Source organism: Polypterus senegalus, chromosome 13 (assembly GCF_016835505.1).
Source record: "Polypterus senegalus isolate Bchr_013 chromosome 13, ASM1683550v1, whole genome shotgun sequence".
NCBI lineage: Eukaryota > Metazoa > Chordata > Cladistia > Polypteriformes > Polypteridae > Polypterus > Polypterus senegalus.
The window spans coordinates 3,483,624-3,511,144 of NC_053166.1; the positions used below are offsets into that span (position 1 = coordinate 3,483,624).

Sequence of the window (27,521 nt, forward strand, 5' to 3'; positions counted from 1 at the left end):
ACAGATGACACTCTGATCCTTGAGGTTCATTTCTCTACGTGTTCTTTGTACTTTGTGGCTTTTATTTGCACTTTGACTTTTGATCCTCGTCTGATGGTTTCGATGCTTGTATGTTTTGATTCTCCAGTTTCGATTTCTGCTCGCCTCCTCAAAGCGTCTCTTCTCCTGATCTTCTCCTCATCTCCTTTCTTATTAACCCCATGACGCTGTCAGCGTTATTTTGCTTGTGTGTTCTTTGCCTTCTCTGATCGTGATGGTCACCATCAGGCTCATCAACTTCATTTCACCGGCCCACCATCTGACGGCGGCTAACTAAGACCATCAGCTGAGAGACCCGTCAGTGGTGAAGGTTCAGCTGCGTGTCTTCTCACAGGTCCAGCTGTCCTTCTCCTTTCATCTCTGCTCCACTTATTCTCCTCTCTTTTACAGATCCTGAGCACAATGGCTGCGATGTTTTCACTGCTACTAGTTGGATTGATGGCGAGTCTCAGCACAGCTGCAGGTGAGTCGGCTAACTAAAGCATTTCATTTTGTCACCACACCAGCGTCAGTGGTCTCACTAAACGAGGGTCAGTGGACTGGAGACAACGTTAGAGGGATGAGGTCATGTGATGTGTCCCAGAGCCTCATGGGATTGAGAGAAGGGCGGTGGTGGTGACTGGTTTGGGTGTCAGAGGGTTGACATTTTGAATTTTCTGCTGTAACTGACATTAGAGTGTAATAAAACGCACACCCGCATTAGCACTTCCTGTACTCACGATGACGATGACGTCACCCCACAGAGCACAGGCTTGAAATAAAGAGTCAGAAATGTCACTGAGCTCTGAAGTTGGAGAGCACAAGTCCTAAATGTCCCTCCTGATCTGCTCAATGTCCCTCATTTGCACACACCGCTAAAGTAAGATGAAGGTGAACCTCGGTACATCTGATTGGTCAGATCAGAGCAGAACTGGCATCACTGCTGTGCCACTTTAGAGCTGGTAGAGGTCTGTGTGCCACTGTCACCCCAGGAGGAGTTGGCAAGCCACAAGTGTGTGATCAGAAGGTGATGGAGAGTCGAGGCACAGGCAGCAGCTCAGACCACCAAAGATGAACGAGAACATCAAAGTCAAAGTCACAAGTGCCAGGGACCAAACGCTAAATGAAAGTCCCCCCCCGTAACTGACGGAGAAGGCACCCACCATGCATTGTGATGGGAAACGTGGCGACGCTGAAGTGCTACAAGATCAGCAACTGCTGTGTGTGTCCACTATTACAAATAAGAATCAAAATGGCGGAGATTAGAAAACAACTAAAATGAGGCAGAGAAACTAAGGCGACTCACGGCAATGCGCCTGGGCTTTAAAATGGCTGCTTTATAGCGCCCTGCGTGTTCAGCATTACCTGCACATGGACAGCTGCTCCAAGCAGACAGACTTACTAGCTTGTCACAAAGCTACAAATGTGCCAGTCGCCATAGCAGATGCCCGCTCACCATGCTGCTTTCCATTGGAGATGTCTCTCCTCAGCCGCTGGCAGAAAGGCAATCAGGATAACAACATCAGCTGACCACTGCCATAAACCAGGAATAGCAGGAAGCAGGAGGTCACACGCGTCAGGTCAAGGGTGACACTGAGGTGAGTCTCTCAAGCGTCGTTGCGGCCCTGCTTCAGAGGTTGGGATCTTGTTGGCTTCATTCTTGTTTCTCTTTTCTCGAGTCTTGTTTTTTGAGGGCCTAGCAGGTTCAAGTCCATCAAGTCTGAGAGTTCAGACCAACATGCGTCAGTTTTCAGAGTTTGAACATTTAATTAAAATAATCCTCACTCGGTGTGTTTCTACTGCTATATCATAACTAAGAGCAGGAAGGTGGGCTCAGCACCAGCCAGGGGCATAAAGTGATGGCCCACAAATCACCTGAAACAGAACTCAGTCACGTGTGGTGTGTGTGACACATAAAGACCTCCTGTATTCAGTGGGGACGCGCAGACTGAGACTGTCACAGGAAACAGGGGATGTCTGGTGACCAAGCACACTGAGGATGACTGGCACTTGTGACCTGGTCTGATGCCACATTCAGGTATTTGTGGTCACCAATCTCTCAAGGTTAGCTTCTTAGTTTGGGTTTTGCTAATTAAACAGTTGTTCTGCTAAGGTTGTGACCAGCCAAGTGCATTTCTTTGGTTTAATTGCAGATGTCAACGGTCAACTCAGACTCGTCAAAGGGACCAACAGCTGTTCTGGGAGAGTGGAGGTGTTCTACCAGGGCCAGTGGGGAACCGTCTGTGATGACTCATGGGATTTGAACGACGCTAAAGTTGTCTGCCGGCAGGTGGGATGTGGCGATGCCATCTCAGCACCAGGAAGTGCCCACTTTGGAAGAGGCAGCGGAAAGATCTGGATGGATGATGTTGCTTGCAAAGGGATTGAGTCGTCCTTGATGCTGTGCAAACATAACGGAATGGGAAAGCACAACTGTCATTCAGATGAAGATGCTGGGGTTATCTGTTCAGGTAGGTGTAACATGTCTGCCTCCTCAACACAAACTCTGAGGATTACTGATTGAAATGCAAAACTCAAAATGAAGATCTGCTGAATATGTGGAATTAAACAAGCAGATCAGCATAGGACTCCAAATTAAAAGTACATCATTTGTAACGTCACACTTCTGTATTCTCACAGTAAAATTTACAGAATTTGATTGAAAATGTACTTTTTTATTTTTAACAAGTTTTATCTCTGCCACACAGAAAAGTGGCTCAGTGGTTAGTGATGCCACCTCACAGATCTGGTGCTCTGGCTTTGAACGCTGTGCCAAGGTTCTGTTGGTGTGGAGTTTGCATGTCTGTGTATGTTGTTGTTATTGTCGGTTTTATTCATTTTTTTAAGTATTTTGGTTTCCCTCTCATATTCCCACAAATATGTGTGTATGTGTTTGTTTGATTAACATATGCAGCAGGGGCGTCCCAGCTGGGCATGGGACCCGGTCGCCAGTCACAGTGTGTTTGTTGGGTTAAGTGCTTCCCAGCTAATCGTCAGCCCTCTGTGACCCTGAATTGAATCATGCAGGGCTGAAAAATGCACACCCGGGTATCAAGTGAAGATTCAAATATTCATAACTTGTGACAAAAGGAAGAAGAAAAGATCCGTCAAAGTCAAGGAGAGATCCACTCAGCAGCCAATCAGATTCACACTCCAGCGTTAACCCTTCAATCACTATTACATACCTGGGGTCTCTAGGGACCCCACATATGTACATACGCAAATCAAGCGACAAAAATTGCCATACTTGTCCAAATCTTTACTGAAACCTTCTGTGTGAAGACTTCACTTTGTTTAAAACACAATTCAGTACATAATTACCTTTAATTTGTAATATTTCTATCTAATTACACCCTTGTAGTGTGATACTCAGCACAGTAACCTCAAACCAGAGTGTCATTTTCCTGATCGTTGTGACGTGGCTCCTGGCACACTCTTCAGTCTTCATCTGTTCTGCAGTCCAGTGGTACTGAGCCCGTGTGGCACCATCTGTTTTTTTGTCCACTTTTGTTTTTTTTCAGGTGTTGTCACTTGTGTTGTTTCACTCTGAGGGGCTGCTGCAGTGACCTGCCCCCTTCACCTTCATCCTCCTCCTCCTCCTCCTTTGGGCTCTGCCCGTCTACAATGCCCTGCCCTGGACATTTATGATCCGATGGCATCAGAAGTGTCACCAGTCTGCAGGGTCTTACTCTGTTGTTCATCGTTTGTCTCCCTGCTGCGTCCGTGTGCCTCTCTGACTCGTCGTCTGCTATTAACGACTGGACGCTTTTAAGGTTTGCTGTGTGTTAAGCGTCACGGCTTTTCTTTTCTTATCTTTCACTTCTCTAAACTCATAAATACCTAAAGAATAAGCAACAAGACAGAAACACGTTGTGGTGAACATACAAAGACACAAAGAATCCTGAGAAAGCAGGTTTTGGTTTACAAACACAGCACTTAAAATGCGCAAGTAAAACTCCTGACACTTTACACGTTCAGAGTCTCTAGAGACCTCATATGTTTAGATGAGTTAATGATCATAATAAGAGGACTGGAAACTATTTGGGCTTATTATGGGTTGTAAATCACTGTGGATGACATGAAGGAGAAACACGTCACATTACATCATGTGACCCCTTGAGAGCCGTAAACGTGATGCCATGGGCCACTAGTGGTCAGCTAGTTAGGGTGCGACTGGTCAGTGCACTCTGTGAGTGAAGAACACCAGACAGGCCTTGTGGTCAGGGCTGGCACTACTGGCACATTCAAATGGCACAGAACAGAAGATGAGGGTTAAGATGTCCTGGTGGATGGCACATAGGCACAAGCCGTTGGCATAACTTTGCCAGTTCGATCGGCTCTGTCAAACAGGGATCAGTGACATGAATCTTTTCAGAGTGAGAGGAATGTGAAGAACATTGGAGGTCACCTTTCTAACGATACCAAACTGTATGTTTTGCTGCAGACTTGAGGGCTCAAAATTGTTGTCTTCTCTTTTGTTGCCCTTCCTCGTATTTATTCTGCCTTTCAGGTCATCTCGAGAGCACCCCTAACATACACAACCCTCTGTCCCAATGCCATTCTAGTGCCACACATGAACTCAATGGGGTGGAAGCATCCTTCAGTTAGCATGAAAGGTGCCCGCAGGTCAGAGGATTGTGCAGATGTGTAGAAGTGTCACACAGCCATCTGATGGCCGCCATTAACCAGTGATGTCTAATTTACAGATATGACCTTCAGTCAAGGCTCCTGCCAACAGGGATGGGTGAGCTACTCCGGCCGATGCTACAAATTCTTTACAGAGAAGAAGATCTGGATTGATGCGGAGGTACTGTACCATCTGGAGGGCTCTGGGTGACATTGTGGGAATGATTTGGATGAGTGGGGTCACAGCTTTGAAATGAGTTGTGTGTGCCATGGGGTGCCTGGCAGAGACGTGGCAGGTGGGTGACGTCAAGCTTTTCATTTTTATAACCACAAGTCTCAGCCTCCTTTACATGGCATTTCCTTGTTATCAGACTGGCACCCCACCTGCTGCTGAATGAACAGCTTCAGGCCCCCCAAGTCTGAAAGTGAAAAGAAGACACAGTAGGTGACAACCCCACCACGGTAGTGTTTACCATGAAAGGCGCTATATAGAATCAAGAGTCAAGCTGTAAAATTCCATACAACATTAGGGACTATAGGGGGCACTCCTTAGCCATCCATAAACCCAACAAAAGGCCAATAATAAGAAATAAAAGTGAAGAAGAGATTAATAAAATGGAGGAAACACAAAACTACCACAGGAGTGAAGCCCCCGCCCCACCATTCGTGAATTAAAGATTTAAGGTAGAGCAGCTTAACACTCACACATCAAGACCACCTGCAGGATGACAGTGAGAGCCACTTCTAGGGTCACGGACCCTCACTGAATTCTTGGAAACCCCTCCTGTTCAAGTTCAACTTCAATTGTGCCACCTGAGCCCTAGATAAGAAGCAGGCGGGCAGCCCCTCGTCAGCCATGCCATCCTTAAATTCGCTTCTCCTGGGTCGGCCCTGCTGACTGCTCCTTGATTCCTTCGTCTCTCCTTCGAGTTCAGCCCCTCAGTTTTGACTCCATGTGTTCCTCTTGGTCCTCATTACAGGTGGTCAGCTGATCTGCACGTCTCAACGTATATAAAATTGTGGGCTCACCGACTAAGACACGTCAACTGAAGCACCAAATCCACAGTACCACTGCAGTGAGGTGCCTACTTGGGGGACGTGTGCCCAGCACGGGGGGCTGTGGGCAGGGGGATCAAACGAGTCACATCTACTGGGACATTCTGTGACTCCAAAGATCTTCAGGAGAGAATTAAGCATATTTTAAAAATAGTGTAATTACAATATGCCCTGTCAATGCCAGCTGGTACAGTGCCAGTCCCATCAAGACACCGTGCAGATTCTCAGATGCAGGCATTCACTGGCCGCCATTTTAGCTAAGAAGAAACGTCCAGCTGCTTTCAAGTTGTGCAGCCTTTGTGCCAAGCCTGTTGGTGTCACCTCAGTTTATTGTGAAATGGGACAGGCAGTGACACTTCTGTGACACAAAGACGCCAGCTTTAGGTCATCACCAGACTTTCAAGAAACCACCACCCAAAATCTATTAAGAAAGTTCATCCAAAGTAGCGTTCAGCGGAGTCACGGCATTGGGGGTCTTGTGAAACCACGATGGCAATACGCTCTTTTGGTTACTCACTGCCCTGCACAATTGACGATGCCATGCTTGCCCTCTAAACACAGTGCCAGTGCTTTGGACTCATCAGTGGAACGAAAAATAAGGAAAATCTTTAAAAACTCCATAAAGTCATTCGATTGCTCACAGCTGCGACTGAAGCACCAGGCTTTGCCATCTTGTGTGCCCGACAAGGAATCCTGGCAGGTTGGAACAACTGCAAACAGCTGACTGGTGTGAATGTGATGGAAGAAGAAGCGTTATGATAAAGGGGAGTCCTCAGCACGGGGGTCTGCTATTGTCTGAAACAGAATAAACAGATGGTGGGCTACGACTCACCTTTTCACGGTGACTTTGATATCTGACCACTTCTTTTTTATTTTGGACCAAGTGATTATAGTGTTATCTTTTTAAATTAGTTTTGATTTTTATATTTTTTCAGACCTTACTTGGAAATTCGGTTTAGTTTTAGTTTTCCTTCATTGTATATTTTTAGTTTTAGTTTAGTTTTCATTTCACCAAGACGTTTCTGTTTTATTTTTATACTAGCAAAATACCCGCCCTTCGCAGCGGAGAAGTAGTGTGTTAAAGAAGCAATGAAAAAGAAAAGGAAACATTTTGAAAATAACGTAACATGATTGTCAATGTAATTGTTTTGTCACTGTTGTGAGTGATGAGTGTTGTTGTCATATATATATATATATATATATATATATATATAATATATAAATATATATATATATATATATTACACACACACACAAACATATATATATACATATCTATACATATACACATATATATACATACACACATACATACACACACATATATACACACAAATACATATATATATACATACATACACACACACATATATAAACATATATATACATATACATACATATCTACATATATACACACACAGCTATTTCAGTATCAGTGCAATACGCTGTTTGTTAAAACGGATCTCCGCTCTTACGTGCAAGTCTCGTGGATATTATGAACTATCGTATTTGTTCAAGTTCTATTTAAATTTTAAATAGAAGGAATTTTTATTTAGTCGACAGAAATATCTTTGGTAGGAATGGTAAAACAGACAGGAATATTATTCCTGAATAAATCAACTCAAACCTTAAACAACTTATAATATTTTGCTCTCCATAAAAATATATCCTGTCTAAATTATACAAGTTAGAAATAAAGTAAACATTAAAAGAACAAACATTCAAATTTCTTTACTCTTATGTAATTTTATATAAAAAATAAACTTAGATTTTAAATATCCCAAAAGATTTTGCTCTCCATAAAAATATATCCTGTCAAAATTATACAAATTCAAATATGAACATGCTGCATAACAAAACCTGGAAATATAAATAAAATGTGTTCCTTTCAGCAATAACAAATCAAATCATTCAGTTGTCTTTGCTCATATGTCATTTTAGAGCTGGACGCCTGGCATCTTTTTGGCCACAGGTTCGTTTCTGTTTGGTGTGAGGTTCTGTGTTGTGGAGATTCTCAGGATGGATTGCAGGTGCTCATCAGTGAGGCGACTCCTGTGTGCTGTTTTGTTAGTCTTTATCACTGAGAAGAGCTTCTCACACAGATATGTGCTACCAAACATGCACAAGGTTCGAGCCGCATGTAGACGGACTTTTTTTGTTCTTCAAAGTCACCAAAGCGCCGTGCAAACTCAGTGCGCTCAGTTTATCAGCAAAGTGCGTATTTGGGAACACCGTAGTGACGACTTGGTTTAACATTACTTGGCAACAGGAAGAGTAGGGCAAGGTGAACTGGTGCATTTGTGTCTCCCATAAAAGCAGCTTCACTTGAAATCACTTTGTGATTGTGCACGGGTAAAACGTCCGCTGAAGTGTCAGATTCTTATTTAATTCTTCTGCTTTCTGTATCTTCTGCATTGCATTCAGGTTACCCTGATGTTTTGTCTCATAGTGCCGTCTTAGATTAAATTCTGTAATTACAGCCACATTAGCTCCACAAATGAGACACACGGGTTCAGTAAACATATACTCAGCCTCCCATCGGTTTTAAAGGCTCTATTTTCAGAATCAACTTTTCTCTTCAGCATCGTGTGAGCTAGCTTCGCAATAACTTGCAGCATCATAAGGTAGACTTGATTAACGCGGTAAGTGTTCGGCAAGGCAGCTGAAGCGCTGCATTATGGGATCTGTAGTTTATTGTGTTACCAGCGCTTCATATACCCGGCTTTAATAACAATAATACAGTATATAAAATGATCTCGGGCGGATATAATTACACCGGGCGGATGTGGCCCGGCCCTTGAGTTTGGCCACATATGGACTAAATAGAACTTGAAAAGATATATTTTTTCAAATGTGATCGCAATTCAGATAGAGTTGACGCGCACTACAGCCTGCATGCCTCAATAAGTCATCCTCCCTCGCTCTTACTTTTTTACCGTTCATCTAATGAATACACTGAGTATGGCTTTACCAAAACAATCATTGATGGCGAATAAAGTATCCATTATTCGAGTATGTAGATCGGGTTATATATATATACATATATATATATATATATATATATATATACCCGCGTATCGCAGCGGAGAAGTAGTGTGTTAAAAAAGCTAGAAAAAGAAAAGGGAACATTTTAAAAATAACGTAACATGACTGTCAATATACAGTATTTGTTTTGTGAGTGTTACTGAGTGTTGCTGTCATCCAAGGATTTGATTATCATTATTTCTTTCAATCAGGTTCGTATTTGTAGGATGTGTTGTGTTCAAGTTACATTCCGTGTTTGTCAATCGTTGTAAAGATGACAGGTTTCATTCATCGATTCGTTTCTTACTGCATCAATAAACAGCTCGTCTTCTTCTTTATCTGAGACCTGACACACTGCATGCACGGGTTTTTTACACTGTCTTCCTTTAGCGGACATTGACTTTTTCCACCGTGTGCTTTGTTTCTGCAGTAGCTGGATTTATGTAATAATATGCTTGTATGTATCAGACGCTTCATATTTTTGCTGCCTTTTCAATTGTGTAATTCGGTTTTGTTCAGCTTTTGGAACTGTTGCTTTTATCTGTGCACTGCGTCAGTTCACGTGAGCCGCTCGTGTACATGCTTCAAGGTTCCCAGCTGTGCTGGTGCCATCTCGTGCTATGTCCATGGCTGTATTTAATGTTACCTTAGTCCTGGCACTTAAAACTTTCTCTCGCAGTTTCGCTGAGTTTGTGTCAAACACCACCCTGACCATCTCATCTTCCTCTCCATAAGCACAGTCCTTCACCCGTGAATATTTAGTGGCAGTTTGCTATTGGATTGCCGCTGACGGACGGCCTTATATGGGCAGGCACTAAATTACAAACGCCAGCGGCAGCCTGTCTATGAACTTAATTTAAAGTGTAGGTTTACATCGTGCTTTGTTTCCGAAGTAGCAGAACTCATGAATATGGTTGTATATGTCACTCGCTCGCTTCTTATTGTTTCGCTGCCTTCTCAATTATATAATGCATGTTTTCTTCAGCGCTTTTTGGAGGTCTTCCTGGTTTTCTATGTACTGCGTGATTACGTGGGAGGCGTGATGATGTCACACGAAACTCCGCCCCCACGGGTTTCAAGCTCATCTCCATTACAGTAAATGGAGAAAAACAGCTTCCAGTTATGACCATTACGCGTAGAATTTCGATATAAAACCTGCCCAACTTTTGTAAGGAAGCTGTAAGGAATGAACCTGCCAAATTTCAGCCTTCTACCTACACGGGAAGTTGGAGAATTAGTGATGAGTGAGTGAGGGAGGGAGGGAGGGAGGGAGGGCTTTGCCTTTTATTAGTGTATATCTATTTGTTTCAGTTTCAGTTTTAGTGATTATAGCATTGAGCCACTATGGAGTTTAGTTTGTATGTCCCAATGAGACAGAACTGTACACTTAGCGGATGTGGATATGTTATGAGTTTAATGTCTGTAGAAGCTGACTACACCACTGGTTTACTGTCTGGTTTTGTTTTTGTCTGATTAACAACAAGCAGAATCAAAACCAGATACTGAATATGAACGAGTTTATACAGTCAGTCAGTCAGCCATTGTCCAACATGCTATCTCCGAACACAGGGTCTCGGGGGGGTCTGCTGGAGCCAATCACAGCCAACACAGGGCACTAGGCAGGAAACAAACCTCGGGCAGGGCGCCAGCCCACTGCAGACAATTTTATACAATTTTATAATTTTTAAAATATTTTCTGTCATTTGTGCTGAATAAATGTGTGCTGACAGCTGACACTTTTCATCTTTTCCTTTTATTGCTTAGAATGAGCCAATTTGTAATGAAATGTGGATGAATTTTAAGGTGTGAGGTTTTTTACTCAAAATGTCTACAGCACACCACATATCCTGCTCCAAGACAATGAGCTTATAATGAATGTCTTCAATATTGCATTCATAAATCTCCCGTACTGAGCTTTGTTTTTTTCTACCTGCCATATTGATCTCTGATTCCATCTCAGGCACTTAAATTTAAAGACAGAATTTTGCCACCTGCAGGCCTGAAAAGAAATCAAAAATCAGAAAACAGATTCTACTGTGTGACCATGAAAATCATGGGGGTTTAGGAAGAAAAGGACTCTTAGGTTTGAATGAGTGTGCCGACCCCACCTAGCGGTATGAAGGGAAACACAGAAAAACAATCATGTAGTGTGAAGTTTAGGGGCAGTGAGACTTGAAGAGCCCACCATAAGAACAGCAAACGTTACTGAAGTTTACGAGTCATATATCTGTAATGTGTGTGTGTGTGGGGGGGGGGGACCTGATTGCTGAGTGAAGCACGATGAGTTTATGGCCAGTTAACTCAAAGTAGCAGCAGTTTTATTTACCATGGACCCCCTGTGTCATCCCCCAGTTACATTGCCTCAGCCTTGGAGGAAACCTGGCGTCAGTGCACAACAGCGATACCAACAAGTTCCTCACCAGTCTGATTAAAAGCAGGGATGTCAGCAGCCCAGTCACCTGGCTCGGGGGCTCCAACGCCATGAGGGTAAGTTGGCCTCCTTGTTGTTTCTCTGAGGGTCCTAAGTGGGGGGTTCAGACTATCAAAGAGTAGATGAGGAATGAAGTCCTGATGTGATACAGAGGCCACGGCTCACCTCAGTGCTTGTGTTTCCTAGGCATCAACGTGGCTCTGGACAGACGGCTCCAGGTGGAATTATTCAAATTGGAATAGCGGTGAACCCAATAACGCTGGTGGCAAAGAGAAGTGCATTCACATCAACTTTAATGGTAATCTGTGGGATTTTTTGTGTCAGGGGTGGTGTGAGGTGGGCTGGTCGTTATAATGCTGGTCAGCTGTCACTTCAGTTCAGTGCGTTGTGCCAAGTTAGGACTGGACACAACAGCACGGGTCTCCTATGACCAGAGTGTCTCACTGGACAGGGGTGTTGTGTTAGTGGTTGGTGGTCTGTGAAGCTCCTCAGGAAGTAGAAATAACTGAACCCACCACCACTGCACTGCACTCCGCTCTGAAGCCAGTGTGGTGGTCAAGGGACGAAGGGTCTCTAAATCAAAAGCAGTTTATGGTGCCAACACGGCCTTCCCTGTTTAGTAAACTGATCTATTAAAGAAAAATGACGTCTGATGGCGTGAAAATAACAACAAAGTGACGGCAGGTGGTGCCACTGTCTCTTAGCTCTAGGACCCCGGGTTCAAATTGGTCCCTGGTGCGTCAGTCTTTTTTTTTTCAGTAACTTGAAGACTCCAAGTGTCCAACAAATGAAAGAGTCTCTTCATAAAGGAGTTAAATCACCTGCTGTCTCATTCTCTCCGGCCACATGTGTCACCTTAGATGACAGACAAATCTTCATACAAAATGATTCAAGGTGTACTGGTCACATCTGCTGTCCCTGCAGAGCGAGAACACACTGATAGTGCGTCCTGTGAATCTTCTGGACATGCTCAGTACTTCACTTGGTGTCAGCAGTGGGATACTCTTTATCAGATGTTTCACGAGTTCTGGCAGATTTACATTCACATCTGCAATAAGCAGCCGTTATCTCCTTCCACTCTTCTTTATCATCAGTCAGTTCCATGTTTCTGAGTTCATTTTCTGGACCTTCAGTTCTCTACAGCTGGAGCCCAGAGGTGTCAGGCCAATGAGCGTGGATGGCAGTCAATGGTATCAATTTCTTCATCCTGTCGCCACATGAAGCCAGGCATTGTCGTACACCAGGAGGAACCAGCATAGGGTCTGAGAGTGGGGCCAAGATTGCTTAGAGGCGCTGATCCCATGTAATGCCCAATAGAATCCCTCCTGGCGCTGATGAGGCTCTGTGTTGGAGGAGCCCACCTGACTTCTTGCTAGTTCAAGTTTTTGTGGTCAGGTGTCCTCAGTGCAGTGAAAGTCCTACTTGCGATTTTCCTCAGAACAGTTCACAATAATCCAATGGCAACCAAAGGCACATGAGGACCTGTGACATACGTACGGTGTGTTGGTTCTCCTGTTGTGTACGTCCTGAACAGAAGGCAGACCTGCGACACCACCTTCACCACCCTCCATTGTGCATCACGCTCTTGAGCTGAGAATGATGAGATTCTGCCAGTCAGGGTGGGCTCTGCTGTGCACCTGGAGAACTTCACTGTCTCCCCTCAACTCTGGTACCTTCATTTAGGCCTCGTCTACCACAGCAGGGCTTGTCAGTGTTACTTATCAAAGGGGCTCTTCAGTGATCAGTGGATTTGTCTTTCTACACATGTCCATGTCACAGACCACCTCGGTGCTGCTAGTAGCCATGGCGACTGCTTCTCGGCCAGTTGAATGGTCACCCTGTCCTTATTCATGTGGTGTACGTCTGCAATGCTTCTTCATATTTCGTGTTCTTCTCACGTCACCTGACTGGCAGGCGACCTCTCGTCTTAAATGTGAAACTTGCAGTTTGAGGTCCTGCGGTGGTCTTGTCAGCTCAACTGTTTTTAGGGAGGCATGACAAGATTTCCAGTTTCTGGATTGGGGATTTGGCTGGCAGGCCCACCGTTGGCAGACCCCTCACCTCCTGTTTTGTGTTCTCTTTCAGTCCAAGGCGGATGGAATGACAAGGACTGCACTGAGCTTTACCCTTTTGTCTGCGTGAAGAAACTCAACTGAAAGTGGGGAAGGCTGGAGTGACGAGTGGCCACTTCGTGTAATCAGTGACGTCGCTGGCACTCTGAGGTGTCCTGGTGACCCTAATAAAAGTGATTTAGCATTCAAGCTGTTGTTGTAAAGTTGATTTTCTTTGTGCAGGTTTTCTTTTGTGATGGACAAGTTACAGTACAGCAGAGCCACCCGTACCCGCGGGTGATACGCTACATCACAGACCACCGATGCCTGAAGCCACGTGTGTCACTCGTCACTCATTTATTGACATACTGATGGTGAAGTTTAACTGATGAATCACACAGAATACACACACCTGAGATCAACACAAGACACAAAACAAGGAAATGGTGGTGAAGTGCAGGGCAGTGCCGGAAAAACTGACGTAGAAATCCACAATAATTCTGTGTGGGAATACTGAGAGGAATTGGGGTGGGGGGCCAAATGAACCCTTTGGGAGTGCGATGGCTCTGAAAAGAAACTGATCTTCTAGTGGTTTGTTCTTACGCCTGGCAGATGGGAGAACCTCAAAGAGGTGCTGGTCTCCATGCTGAGGGTCGCGGAGGTCCTGTAAGGTGGGACATCTGCAGAGCTGACTGTCCTTGTCACCTTGTCACGTTTAGTTGCTGATCTAAACCCCCCATGTGCTTATATGCAGGCCTGACAACATCACTCCTGATGAGACGACGGATGGTGTACTGGGGGACCTCCTGCCAGATCTGGACCGGGGCATCACTGAGCTCAAGGACAGTTTGAGGTGTCAGATGGACTGAAACATAATGTCCCACCCAGAGGTGTCAGGCCAGTGAGCATGGGGGGTGGGGTGGGGGGCAGTCAATGGTATCAATTCCTTCATCCTGTCGCCACATGAGGCCAGGCATTGTCGTACACCAGGAGGAACCAGCATAGGGTCTGACAGTGGGGCCAAGGATTTCATCCCGATACCTAATGAAGTCAAGGTGCCCACTGTTGGCTTGCCTGTAGAGGTCTGTGCATCCCTCCATGGATATGCCTCCCCAGAGTGACCATCACTGACCCACCACCAAATGGTCATGCTAAACGATGTCACAGGTAGCTTAACATTCTCCACGGCTTCTCCAGACACATTCACGTCTGTCACATGTGCTCAGGGTGAACCTCCTCTCATCTGTGAAAGCACAAGGTGCCAATGGTGGAGCTGCCAATTCTGGTATTGTATAGCAAATGCCAATCGAGCTCCACGGTGCCCACTTGAGGACGTCGGGGCCTCAGGCCACCCTCATGAAGTCTGTTTCTGATTGTTTGGTTCGAGACATTCACACCAGTGGCCTGCCTGGTGGAGGTCATTTTGTAGGCTCTGCCAGTTCTCATCCTGTTCCTCCTTGCCCAAAGTCCTGCCGATGGGTTAAGGACCTTCTACGAGGGGTCCTGTCCAGCTCTACTAGAGGAACTGCCTGTCTGTCTCCTGGAATCTCCTCCATGCCATTGAGACTGTGCTGGGAAGCACAGCAAACCTTCTGGCAAGGCCACGTGGTATTGATGTGCCATCCTGGAGAAGATGGACTACCTGTGCCACCTCTGTAGGGTTCAGGTATGGCCTCATTCTACCAGTAGTGACACTGACCACAACCAAATGCAAAACGAGAGACAAAACAGATGAGGAGGGACAAATGTCAGTGGCCTCCCTCCACCTGTTAAACCATTCATTCCTGTTTGGGGGGTCGTCTCATTGTTGACCCCCTGTGCACCAAAGCAGCTGAAACTGATGAACAAGAACCTGATCTCATCTGTGAAAAGCACAGGGCGCCAATTCTGGTATTCTATGGCAAATGCCAATTGAGCTCCACGGTGCCCACTAGAGGACGTCAGGCTCTCAGGCCTCCCTCATGAAGTCTGTTTTTGAATGTTCAGAGACATTCACACCAGTGGCCTGCCTGCTGGAGGTCATTTTGTAGGCTCTGCCAGTTCTCATCCTGTTCCTCCTTGCCCAAAGTCCTGCCGATGGGTTAAGGACCTTCTACGAGGGGCCCTGTCCAGCTCTCCTAGAGGAATCCTGGAGAAGTTGGACTACATGTGCCAGCTCTGTAGGGTTCAGGTATGGCCTAATGCTGCCAGTATTGACACTGACCGTAGCCAAATGCAAAATGAGTGACAAAACAGATGAAGAACGAAAAATGTCCGTGGCCTCCCTCCAGCTGTTAACCCATTCACTCCTGTTTGGGGGGACGTCTCATTTTTGCCCCCCACTCCAGTGAACCAAAGCATCTGACACTGAAGATCAAGCACCTCCGCTACTTAACTGAGCAGATCAATAGCCCCTAAGTGTCATTAACGTGATTTTGTACTCTCATTAAAAGGGCTCCTTTCTTTTTTTGAGCAGTTTTTATTAAGCAGTGATGGAGAACTCAGTCTTATCGATGTGGAGTTCTTCTTTAGTACTTTAGTTTCCTTCATCTAATATCTTTTCTTTTCTTTGGACGCAGCATTTCTGGTAAACCATCTTGTGTCTCCATTAGCTGGATGTAAAGTGACAGCACGATGACAAATTGCACCATTGACCCCAAAACAAGCCCGGGCAGACACGATCCTGACCCCCATAGATGCACCTGCTTATCGACTGAGGTTACCCTCCACATGACTCCGACCATTGACTGTCATTTAAGATAAAACCAGAAAGTTCACAGAGAATGAAATAAAAGTGCAGCAGCGTGGAGGACCTCTGGACGCCCCTCGGCCAGGCTGACCTCCTCAGGCTCGGCTCCATGAGGCTCAGAATGACTTACTTAACAAGAAAGCGGCTGACGGCCCAGAGTGACCCCTCAGCGTCTGTGCCGTTCATCCACAATCGGCAGACCACCTGAACATTGCAGGCATTACAGTTTCCTCAGAAGAGGCTGCACGTTTAAAACAGAAAAGACTCTGCGTGAGTGTGCATTGTCAGAAAGTGGCCATGGACGTCCTAACAGAAGGCTGTCCACATCTGAGGGACACAAGTCGCTGTTGTTTGGACGTTCGAGTTATGGTGACCAGCCTTAAGTCCAGTGAGGGCTGATGTGCTGATCTGCATTCAGTACTTTGGCACTCCTGAGGTGCCACACTTGTCATTTTACGTCACACGCAAAGCCTTATGGGTTTCTCTGTCGGACAATTCAATACATGGAAGTCTGAAGTTCATTTCAAGTCTGACAAATAATTTGGAAAAATCAAACGTGACTCTTAAGTTGTCAGAGGATAAAATGAAGAGACTCAGTGCCAAAAGTTAAAGACTTAATTCAAGAACAGGAAGCGACCACAGCAAAACAATTCGTCCTCGGAATGTTCTCGTTTTCGTAACACTCTCTTTATCCCGCTTCACTGTCTCCCCCTAGTGGCCAATGTCAGAACATAACATATTCTCGTTTTACTTAAGAAGAGTACAATTACAGTAGATAGTTAAACATTACTAGCATTCTAATGATCACTGAATTACATCAGACATTCAAATTATGTAACAAAGTCCTCAAACCAACGGGGGGATCTTCTCATACGAGCTGGAGGAATGTCAGAAACCTCAGGTATTGATGTCGATGTAGACGGGCGGTAATTCCACTGTAGCATTCCCTGAAGCATCACTTGGCACAGGTGTATTTGACTTAGATAAATGGGAAGAATGGCATTTTTTTCCATCGGCCAAAAGTTAAGTACATGGACCAATTTTTTTTGTAATTTCCACAGGCTGTGAAAATCTTGGGTGTGCTTTTGGAAAATGTATTAGATTTCGAATACACACCTTGTCCCAAAAACAGGAATCTGTGCAGCACGTCTGGTATCTGTACAGTTTTTCATTTTCTGTTGAAGGGAAGAAACTCTCTTACCCACAGTGTCCTTATGGGCCTTACAGGCAATAGGAGGAGGAAGGACATTGAGATGTGTTCACATTTTCCAGCCATGAAGCAATTTAAAAGGAGAAACTCCTGCAGTAGCGTGTGGTGTTGCACGATATGCCTGAAGGAATTCTGGGATGGCAGGTTTCCAGGGTTTCTCTTGTAAGATAGCAGATTGGATTCAGCCTTTGAGAACACGAGGAAATGTTTCAATGGCACCATTTGCAGCAGGATGTTGTACTGAAGTGCGTATGTGCTGCAGATTTCTTACAAGTGTGTTGACGTGAATTGACATCCATTATCTGACACTACAGAATTGATAAAGACTGAAGTGAGGAAATTTAACATTCTGAGCAGTGACAGAAGCAGTGAAGGTGGCTGCTGGCCACTTGCTATGATAATCAATGACAGTTACAGCATAACGCCAATTCCAGACAGCTGTTTCAAATGGACCCACTATATCTATGGCCAACTTTTGCCAGGGTTCTAATGGAAATGGCACAGGTTGTAAAGGTGCAGCAGAAGGACTGGCAGATGAGTGGCACAGTTCACAATTTTTAACTTGAGCTGTGACCATATCATCTGTGCCTGGCCACCAGTATAGCTCACGCAGACACTGTTTAGTTCTCACAATGCCTTGGTGACCTTCATGAGCAAACGCCACCAAGGTATGGTGCAGAGAAACAGGAGCCATGAGACGGGCACCATGGAACACAAACTCGTTTTGTTCACTAAATTCATCTTGTAATCTGAAATATGGACGCAGAACTACGTCAACTGCATTAAGAGAAGAAGGCCAACCACAGGTAGTCTGATTTCACAGAGCAGACAACTCACTGCAAGAGGCAGAGGCAGAAGCAAACTCACCAGGTGAGAGGGCAGTCAGAGCAGGAGACAACATCGCCACAAACTCAGGTTCAGTTGCTGAAATGTCCTCAGCAGCGGCAGGCGAGGGCAAGCGAGAGAGACAATCAGCAATGTCATTCTGTGACCCAGGATGGTAAGCAACAGTAAAGTTGAAACACAACAGTCGTGCTGCCCAGCGTGCAATCCACATGTCTGCACGGTCAGACGCTTTTGAGGACAGTAGAGTGGTCAACGCTTGATGATCAGTACGGAGGATACATTTACGACCCCACAAGTTAGTCCTCCATTTCAACAGCCCACACACATCCAAGATCTTCTTTATCACCTGTAGGATATTTCCTTTTAGCAGCAGTAAGAGTCGTAGACGCAAAGGCAACAGTCCACTCCGTACGGTCAGGTTGGACTTGCGCTAGGACAGCTCTGAGCACACAATCAGACGAGTCAGTGGAAACTACAGAAGGAAAATCAGGGTGAAATAAGACCAGAGCTGGACTGTCAATCAGCAACTCAGACCAGGAAAACTGCGTATCTTGGCGGAGGCAGACATGTAAGGGTTCTACAAAATGTGGGATAAACTTATAATACCAAGATGCAAATCCAAGGAATGAACGTAACTTGGTAACATCAGTTGGAGTTGGAGCCTGCAGAAGAGCAGCAAGTTGCTCCTGATCAGTTTGTATCCCTTGTGCTGTAACAGTAGGACCCAGAAAACGCAGACTGGCCTGATTACAATGACATTTTGACTCGTTTAACTGCAATCCTGCATCTTTTATGTGTCTAAGAACTGCTTGAAGTGTCTGATCATGGTCAGCTTGTGTTCGTCCCCACAAATTGATATCATCTAAGTAGTTTGAAAAGCAGACCCATATGGGACCTGGCAGAACCTGAAGAGTCCTTCATGAGTAATAAAGGCGGTCAGATCACGGCTCTCTTCGTGAAGCAAAGGCTGAAAGTACGCACTTTCTAAATCAAAAGTGGAGAACACTGTTGTGCCTCTCAGCCATGAGAGCATTTCATCAATGTGAGGAAGAGGAAAGCAGTCTGTAGTAATAGTTTTATTTGGTTCTCACAAGTCAACACACATACAGATACCCCCAAGTCCTCTTTTGGACCACCACAATGGGCGAGACATCAATGCTTACAGTAATCCCTGCTTGAAGAAGGCAATTTAGCTCTGCACTGACATCATGCCGATCTGACAGTGGTAAACCACCTAATTTCTGTCGTAATGGAGTAACAGAGTCTACAACAACAGCAACATTTATTTATATAGCATATTTCATGCAAAAAATGTACCTCAAAGTGCTTTACATAATGAAGAATAGAAAAATAAAAGACACAGTAAGAAAATAAAATAAGTCAACATTAATTAACATAGAATAAGAGTAAGGTGGTCCGATGGCCAGGGAGGGCAGAAAAACAAAACAAAAACTCCAAAGGCTGGAGAAAAAAATAAAATCTGCAGGGGGTCCAGACCACGAGACCACCAGCCCAGTCCCCTCTGGACATTCTACCTCACATAAATGAATCAGTCCTCTCTGTATTTAGGGTTCTCACAGAAGGACTCGATGATGATGGTCACGTAGACTTCTGGCTTTTAGTCCATCAATGTAGGAGCATCAGGATGCTTTGAGTAGGTGGCGGTGGTGCAGGACGCCACCACAAAGAAACCGGAAAAAGAAACAGAAGAGAGAGTCGGGGTCAGTACGGATTTTAGAGCCACCATGAATAGTTATTATGATGAATTGAACATACAGAGTATCAGGATTAAGTTAAAGTGAAGTTAGGAGAAGGCCATGTTACAGTAACGTGTTCTCAGCCGTGTGCTCCACCGTATAAGCCTGGTGAATTCCTGTTGGCAGGCTATTCCAGATTTGAGGTTCATAACAGCAGAAGGCCGCCTCACCACTTCTTTTAAGTTTAGCTCTTGGAATTGTAAGGAGACACTCATTTGAGGATCTGAGGTTACGATCTGGAATATAAGGTGTCAGACACTCTGATATATAAGATGGAGCAGATTATTTAAGGCTTTATAAACCATCAGCAGTATTTTAAAGTCAATCCTGAATGACACAGGCAACCAGTGTAGTGACGCTCAGACTGGTGTGATGTGTTGGATTTTCTTTTCTAAGTTAAGATTCTAGCAGCTCCATTCTGCACTCGTTTTCACTGATTTCTGTCTTTTTTGGGTGGTCCTGAGAGGAGTGCGTCACAGTAATCTAGTCGACTGAACACAAACGCGTGAACTCATTTCTCAGCATCTTTCAGTGATATAAGAGGTCTAACGTTTGCTATGCTAATACTTTAACTTTGTGTATGAAGCCTTTTGCACAGTGAAGGGCGAGCGGAGGTGATGGAGCTGTAGAAAGACGCATGACAGGAATCGAGTTTGTGGTAGCACATGGTAAGACAGTACTGCCATTAAACACACATGTAGGCCCTTTATTAAATCCATTCCCAACAAAGCAGTCCCAGACTCCACTATGAAGACTGACGCTGAGCACGTAACATCACCTTTGGACTCAATAACAGGTGAGCAAACAAGCACAGGGAGTGGAGAACGTGAATGAGTCACTAGCTTAACTGAAGGTGGCAGTAAAGGTTCTCCTCATATTTACATTTAGGCAAAATGGATACGGATGATCCAGAATCCACCGTTAGATCCACGAGTGCAGTGGCAGTTGACGTTTTCATTGTGACACTGCAACGGAGTCTATCGGCCGCTGAATGGTCACTTAAGTGAACGATCTGAAGCTCAGGTAAGGCGACTTCCTGCACAGAGCATGTTTGTGGAGAACGGCACACCCGTGCAAAATGACCAGACTGTGGAGAGTTGTTACATTTAGCAGAAGCAGCAGGACAGTTTGTATTTATCGTTTGCAAGATGCTTTTCAGCTCCGCAGCGATAGTAAGTATGAACAGATGCTGCAGGAGGCGCAGCAGCTTTAGGCTGTGAAACTCGCGGAGGCTTTAAGGTCTGTCGTGATGGTGGGCAGCAGCAGACGCAGGTTTAGTGTGTACAGTTTGTACCGCCACTGGTCTGTCTCCCGTAATAAACTCTGCCTGCTCACCAGCAGCTTCAATCTGCGTATCAATCGTAACAGCTTTATGATCCAAAGTCAAGTCAGCTTCTAAAAGTAATCGTTCCTGTATACGATGACTGACCACGTGTTCCACCAACTGATCTCGTAACATTTCATCCAGTTTAGTGTCAAACTCACATTTAACTGCCAAGTCACGTGGTGCGGCTACATACTGTGAAATGGTTTCATTAGCAGCCTGAGCGCATTTTCTAAGAGCATGACACTCAGCAACAACATTTCTCTGTGGAGCAAAGTGAGCTGGTAAAGCCGTAATGGCGTCCTCCATTGACATACCTTAATTTGGAGGTGTGTAAAACAATCTCTGACCTTCTGTTCCCAGACAATGAAGGAGAAGTGCCTTCTTGTGTGCTTCCGGCCATTCATCTCCTGATGCACCAGTGACCAGCACGTAGTTACTGAACATTTTCAGCCACATTTCGAACGGTATAGTGGGTTCACCCAGAAATAGCAGAAATGGCTGAGGAAAAGGAGTAGCAGCAACAGCCATTGCAGACCAGTAGAAGCAAGTAAGTATCTCGTCGCCAATCTGTTAAGTTGTCAGAGGATAAAATGAAGAGACTCAGTGGCCAAAAGTTAAAGTTTTAATCCAACAACTGGAAGCAACAACAGGAAACAATTCGTCCTCCGAACTTTCTCATTTTCGTAACACTCCCTTTATCCCTCTTCACTATCTCCACCTAGTGGCCAAAGTCAGAACATAACAGTGACGACATTCAGTCAACAGGAACGGCGGACAGACGTGATACATCCGCAGCTCAATCGTCCCCTAAAGTGACCCATTGGGTGGACCAGAGCAGGCTGACAGGACCCAACTTTACATCAGGATAAGAAAGCTGGCCAAGTCTGGTTTGAACCGTACAGGTGAGCAGTCCGACCTACTGGTGGAGACCACCCTGAGGACCTGAGCAGGAAGCTCATTGATGCCCACATCTCGTCCACCCTGTGTTGTTTAGCAATGTCACTAAAAGTGAAGACTGATGGTCCAGCATCCTGGGTTCAAATGTTGTGCCTGTTTTCCTGCAGGACCTCCAGTGTTCCTCCTAAGTCATCAAAATGAGTGTGTCAGGAAAAACTCCATCGGGCTGCTTGCTACTGTGAGTGTGCTTGTGTTGGTGAGGGGGTCTTGTGAAGGACCATTGACTGTCCTGGGGGAATTTTTGCCGTTTGCCCGGTGTTGCTGTCTGTGACCCCCTGGATGAGATCAATTGGTCTAAGAGGGTCATGTGGGCCTCTATGGCTGATTGATTGTTTCATTGATTAGAAGAAGTTATGAGAAACTTTCAAGGACATTTAAAGTCCAACGTTCCACATGACCTACAAAAAGGAGAAACCTGAAGCTGGTGAGTCAGTGTGGCCATGTCACCAAATTCACCCCACCTTCCCAAACTACAAGAAGATCCAAGGACCTCAGCTTAATGTGAGATGATCTGAAGGTCATCTGTGGCGACGTCAGTGGGCAGACTGGGCCCACATGGGGTGACAAGGAAGGGGACATCACTGGGGACATCAACAGTGGAGTCACGTGGTCTGGCGCATCACGACGGGGGTTCACTTTGCCACTCCATGGCTTGTCCAGCTCGTGAACTGCCCGGTTCAGATTGCGTCATGTGTTGACTTCCTGACACAGACAAGAAATGAGAGGAAATCAGAAAAGCAGAAGAAGATGAAGATGCAATAAAATGATAAAGTGAAAGGAGAAACACAAACTCTGCTCGGAGAGTAAGCCATGCTGGCTGAATCACAGCATACTGTCACATAGCTGGGGACCTTCTTAAGAAAGGGGAAAGACCACCATCTCAAAGAGCAACAGACACTCCATGAAGGACATCTGGGAATTTGAAAATGTAGAGCTAGAGGCAACGTGTCTGTGTGTGCTGCGTCACCTGTGTGACACGCTCCAGCATAATGTCCCTTTTAGTGACACTTTCTAGACTCCACCTCTCCTGCTGGACGTTCCTTCCATGTCCACACCGACCCCTCTGACCACCCCAGCCACCCTCTTTCTGTGCCTGTTTGTCTTTTGACCCATCTATTTCTTCTTGTCCTTGTGGGGTCCACATTTGATGCGTTGATTTGTTGTATTCTGTTGCTGCCCCTCAGACCTTCACGTGGCCTCACTTTCTGTGGAGTTTTTACTAACGTTAGCTCAGAGCCCATGTGCTGTTGTCCCACCCGACGTCTGAGCTCCCCTCTTAGCACTGTGATGATCGACTCTACGCTCTCCTTCTGGTGGCCATCTTATATGATATTGTGCTCCCTTGAAGACCTCATCGTGTTTAACTATGAAGTTCACAGCCTCCTATGTCTGCTTATCTTCCTCAGTCAACGTTAAGGGCTATAATGTCATCTTCTGTGTCTTCTATAGAACATGCGAATGAGCTGACCAGCTACTCCTCCCTCTTGTTTGGTATATTCATGTGAAAACTTCAAACCTTCTGATCCAGCTTAGCCATCTGATGGGTTTGAGAAGTCAAACGACTTCGATTGCCATCTCCACACAGCAGTCACTGCCATATTCTGCTTCTCTCTCTTCATCTACACTTTGCTTTCTCTTTTCTTTCTGGTCAGTATGGCCGCTGTGCCCATGTGATCTCCTGGCTCCTCCCACATGATTGTTCTTTACGGTTGATTGTCACTTAAGGTGGCTGCTAACTCAACTGCACACGGTGCTACCTCTGGAGCTGAGACTTGAGTTTCGTCGCTTCTGACGCTGCGTTAATCACATGAATCGAATTGGGAGCACAAAAGGGAGAACAACAACATTTACTTCTAAAGCACATTTTCATACAAATGATGGAGCACAAAGTGCTTTACAAGATGAAGAAAGAAAAAGACAAATATAAAAATAAGATTAGACAGTACTAAGTAACAAAGAATAAAGTAAGGTCTGATGGTTCTCTTTAGATCAGAAACTCTTTGGGTCTTCCATGGTGTAACAGGATCTCCTAACGGTCTTTTCAGGAGCGACTATGTCAGCAGCAGCTCTCACTCTAACATTAACACTTACTTACATTATCCTCGCTATTGTAGTAAGCACCGCAAACTGACTGGCTGATTAAAATGTTTGGAAACTTTGAAGCTGCAGATGAACCAAAGCAGCGTTTTTTAACAGTACGCTCCTCATTAATTTTATTTATCAGTATTTCTATATCAAATAGTTGAAGAAAATGCTCAGATAACCCGATACCCACGATCTTCCTGACATCAATTTTTAGTCCATTAGTAATCATTAAATCTTGCGTGTGTCCTCTTTTGTGTATTGGTTGACTAACATGCTGGCTCAGATCAAACGACTTCAGGAGGTCATGAATTATTGTGCTTTCGGGTCACACTGATTATCGATACGAAAATTAAAGTCACCAACTATAAGGAACCTGTCATAGTTAGTTATTATAATTGACACTAAGTCTGAGAATTCCTCCAAGAAAGACGCATTGTATTTAGGAGGTCTATACACGGACAATACCAGAGAATGAGAAACTCCATGAATAACAACGGTAAGATACTCAAAAGACGCGGATGTACTAAAGCCGACATCTTTACACTCCAATAAATATCTGCTAAACCGCCGCTTTTCTTACCTTGGCGATCTGTTTGAGTAAAGCTGTTATTCGGATGTGCAGATTCAATTAAAATAGCCGCACCATGAGAGCTAAACTACGTTTCAGTTAATGTAAGAAAGTCGATTTTCCAATTGCTGAATGTGTAAGAACCGTCTGACTCATTTGATTTGTGAACATATCAGCACGAGACACACAGTTGCCACTCACTTGTCATTCTGTAATGTGACGTGACAGCAAAACCCAGTGCTGCACACTCAGTAACTGTGTAAGAGGGGAGAGCGTCGTTCAGCCTACACGACCCCAAAACAACCACAAAATAAGGAAAGTCATTTGGACATGCACGCTGCCGTTCCGTGTTCAGATCTGGGTTTGAATTTACAGGGAGTCGCGTCATGACGAAAGTGTGCCTGGGTCAGGAACGTGAAGCGCAGCGTGAGCACAGGTCAGCGGGGTAGTAGAAAGGATGGGGACAATCACGCTTGGACACAGAATGGACCAAACGGACTTACTGGGAATACCTCATGGAAGGTATATTCTGTAAAAATGAAAATGAAAATGCAATCTCTCTTTTGCAATTTCATTTTCAGAGTTTGCACGCAAAAATGATCCAAAAATGAACATGAAATCACCCCGTTTACCTTTTCATTTTCAGCCTGAAAATTAAAAAGTGTAAATAAGCACTGGCGCCATTTGCTGCTGACTGAATTTTCACTTTCAAGTTCTCAACATGCAAATAGCGCAGGTCAATGGGCGGGGCTTTGCTCCTCGATTTCCCACAATTCTTTGTCCTTCGTCGCCCATTTGGTTGATATACTATATAGTACTCCTCACTGCACTGTGTTCAGACCACGTGATTTCGATCATTTCAACGCCTCACAAAAATCCAAGAAGACCACGATAATTGTAGTTCTAAGTAATTTACAATTTAACTACAATATTTAACATGACAGAAATTAGCCGTTCTTATTGGCGCTTTTGCTGCTGATGACAAAATGGCACCTCAGTCTTTTAGTGACTCATCCCTAGTTGATGTAACTTGTCCTTTGCCGTTGCATAGCCCAACTCTTTGCAACGGCGCACAAACTTGTTGAAACAACTGGGTGGTCTTCTCTCCCGTGTCGAGGGCACATCAGCAGGGTTTGGCAGTGCTGTGTTGTCAGGTGGCACCACCAGGATGTTAAGTGAGGTGCTGTCATTGGATCTCAGCTTTGAGGATCTCCCTTCACCGCCGCTTCACAACACCTCTATGGTCCGCCTTGTGCTTTCATCACTCATTTTTACCACTCTCGGCTCTCTTGGGGTCCGTGGTAACTCGATCTGTCACCTTTTCTCCAACTTTATGAGCCTGAAGCTCCGCCGTTTTCTGTGCACCTTAGCAGACAGAGAAGCGGTAGTGGAGCTGCCCAAGTGTCCGTCTCTCAGCAGGCTCCATCCCTGCACTGCTGCTGCAAACGGCACTCCAGGGACCTCATGTATAACAGCGTGCGTAGAATTCGCACTCTAACATGATGTAAGCACAAAAGCGGAAATGTGATTACATACAAAAAAAATCCTGCTGCATAAATCCCAGTCAGCGTGAAAAGTAACGCACGTGCACGCGCCTGCTGTCCCGCCCCAACTCCTCCCAGAATTACGCCTCTTTGAATATGCAAATCAATATAAACAGCCCTTAAGCTCAGCGTTCTGTGAAAAGACAATGGGAAAACCACAAGGAAAAATAGAACAATTTCAGCGAATACCAAGTGGAGGAAAAGAAAAACGTCCTATTTGTTGGTGTAAACAGTGGGATAAACAAGAAAAGTAAGCTGATCGAGTGACATAGCGTGTCGGAGAAACTCGAAAGCTCAAGTTCACAAAGTCGCACAGTGCCGGAAATAAAAAAGAAGTCACATATTAAAGTCGCCGTGAAAAGGCGAGTCGTAGCCCACCGTCTGAGTGTCACATGACAGCTTATTAGAGACACAGAGAAAAAAAAATAGGGACACAGTGAGGAAAAAACACGAAATGTCAACTTCATTCTCGAAATTTCCATTTTAATCACGTAGTCTATTTGGGCATTAAAGTAGAACATCATTAACGTAATCTTAAAATTGTTTAACTTACTAGTTTCTGAAATCCCATCATAACTAAAGTCGCACATTAAATGCTTTGTTTTGTATGTGATCTTCTATGTGCTCTCTGTGTGTGTAAATCACTACGTGCGTCTTAAACCGGCTCTCTTCCTCCGACAGGACACAGAATCCAAGACATTCATGATATTACAGCTCTCTTAACAATTAAAATACTGAGATGTATACGTGATATCATTTTCATGATCATAGGATTTAAAGCGTGTTATTAAACATGTGAACACGGTGACGCAGTGATTGTTCTTATCTCACACAAGATGGTTGCTGTGCCGTGCGTCACCTTCGATGAAATGCTTTATTGCAGCAGTCCTGTCTCTTTCAGACGTACTAACCTCCAATGCCTGTCCTTCATTTTCTTTCTCCAAGTGAAGTTCTGACAGGAGCACAAGAATGGTGGGCATCTTCGTGAATCGATGTGTTTATACACAAACTGAACTGTGCTGTGAAAAAGTAAGTGCACCCTATGAGGAGCTGCGCCTTCTTCTTGTGTGGATGGATGTTGGCTTTTACTGACAGAAAGAGCAGATCTGCTATAACAAATAATTAGAAAAAAGTCTTCCTTACATTTGCTTATTCAACAAAAATTTCTGAAATGAAATAATCTGCTGTAGAAAAAAAAATAAGTATGCCACCTCGCTGGTGTTGCCCCCCATTTGTCAGAAATGACCTGATATGCTTTGTGAAGAGCGGCAGATGGTGAAGGACTTGTGTGGC

The 27,521-nt window shown here is 44.9% G+C and overlaps 1 protein-coding gene across 1 annotated transcript in view; it reads left to right on the forward strand.

Moving 5' to 3' along the window:
- Positions 1 to 433: 433 nt before the first annotated feature.
- LOC120542641 (deleted in malignant brain tumors 1 protein-like) overlaps positions 434 to 27,521 on the forward strand; it is a 39,120-nt gene continuing 12,032 nt past the window's right edge. The window contains exons 1-3 of the mRNA XM_039775235.1: positions 434 to 502; positions 2,172 to 2,489; positions 14,374 to 14,424. Coding sequence (XP_039631169.1) covers positions 442 to 502; positions 2,172 to 2,489; positions 14,374 to 14,424 — 430 coding nt within the window. The 5' untranslated portion in view covers positions 434 to 441. The remainder of the gene's footprint in view (positions 503 to 2,171; positions 2,490 to 14,373; positions 14,425 to 27,521) is intronic.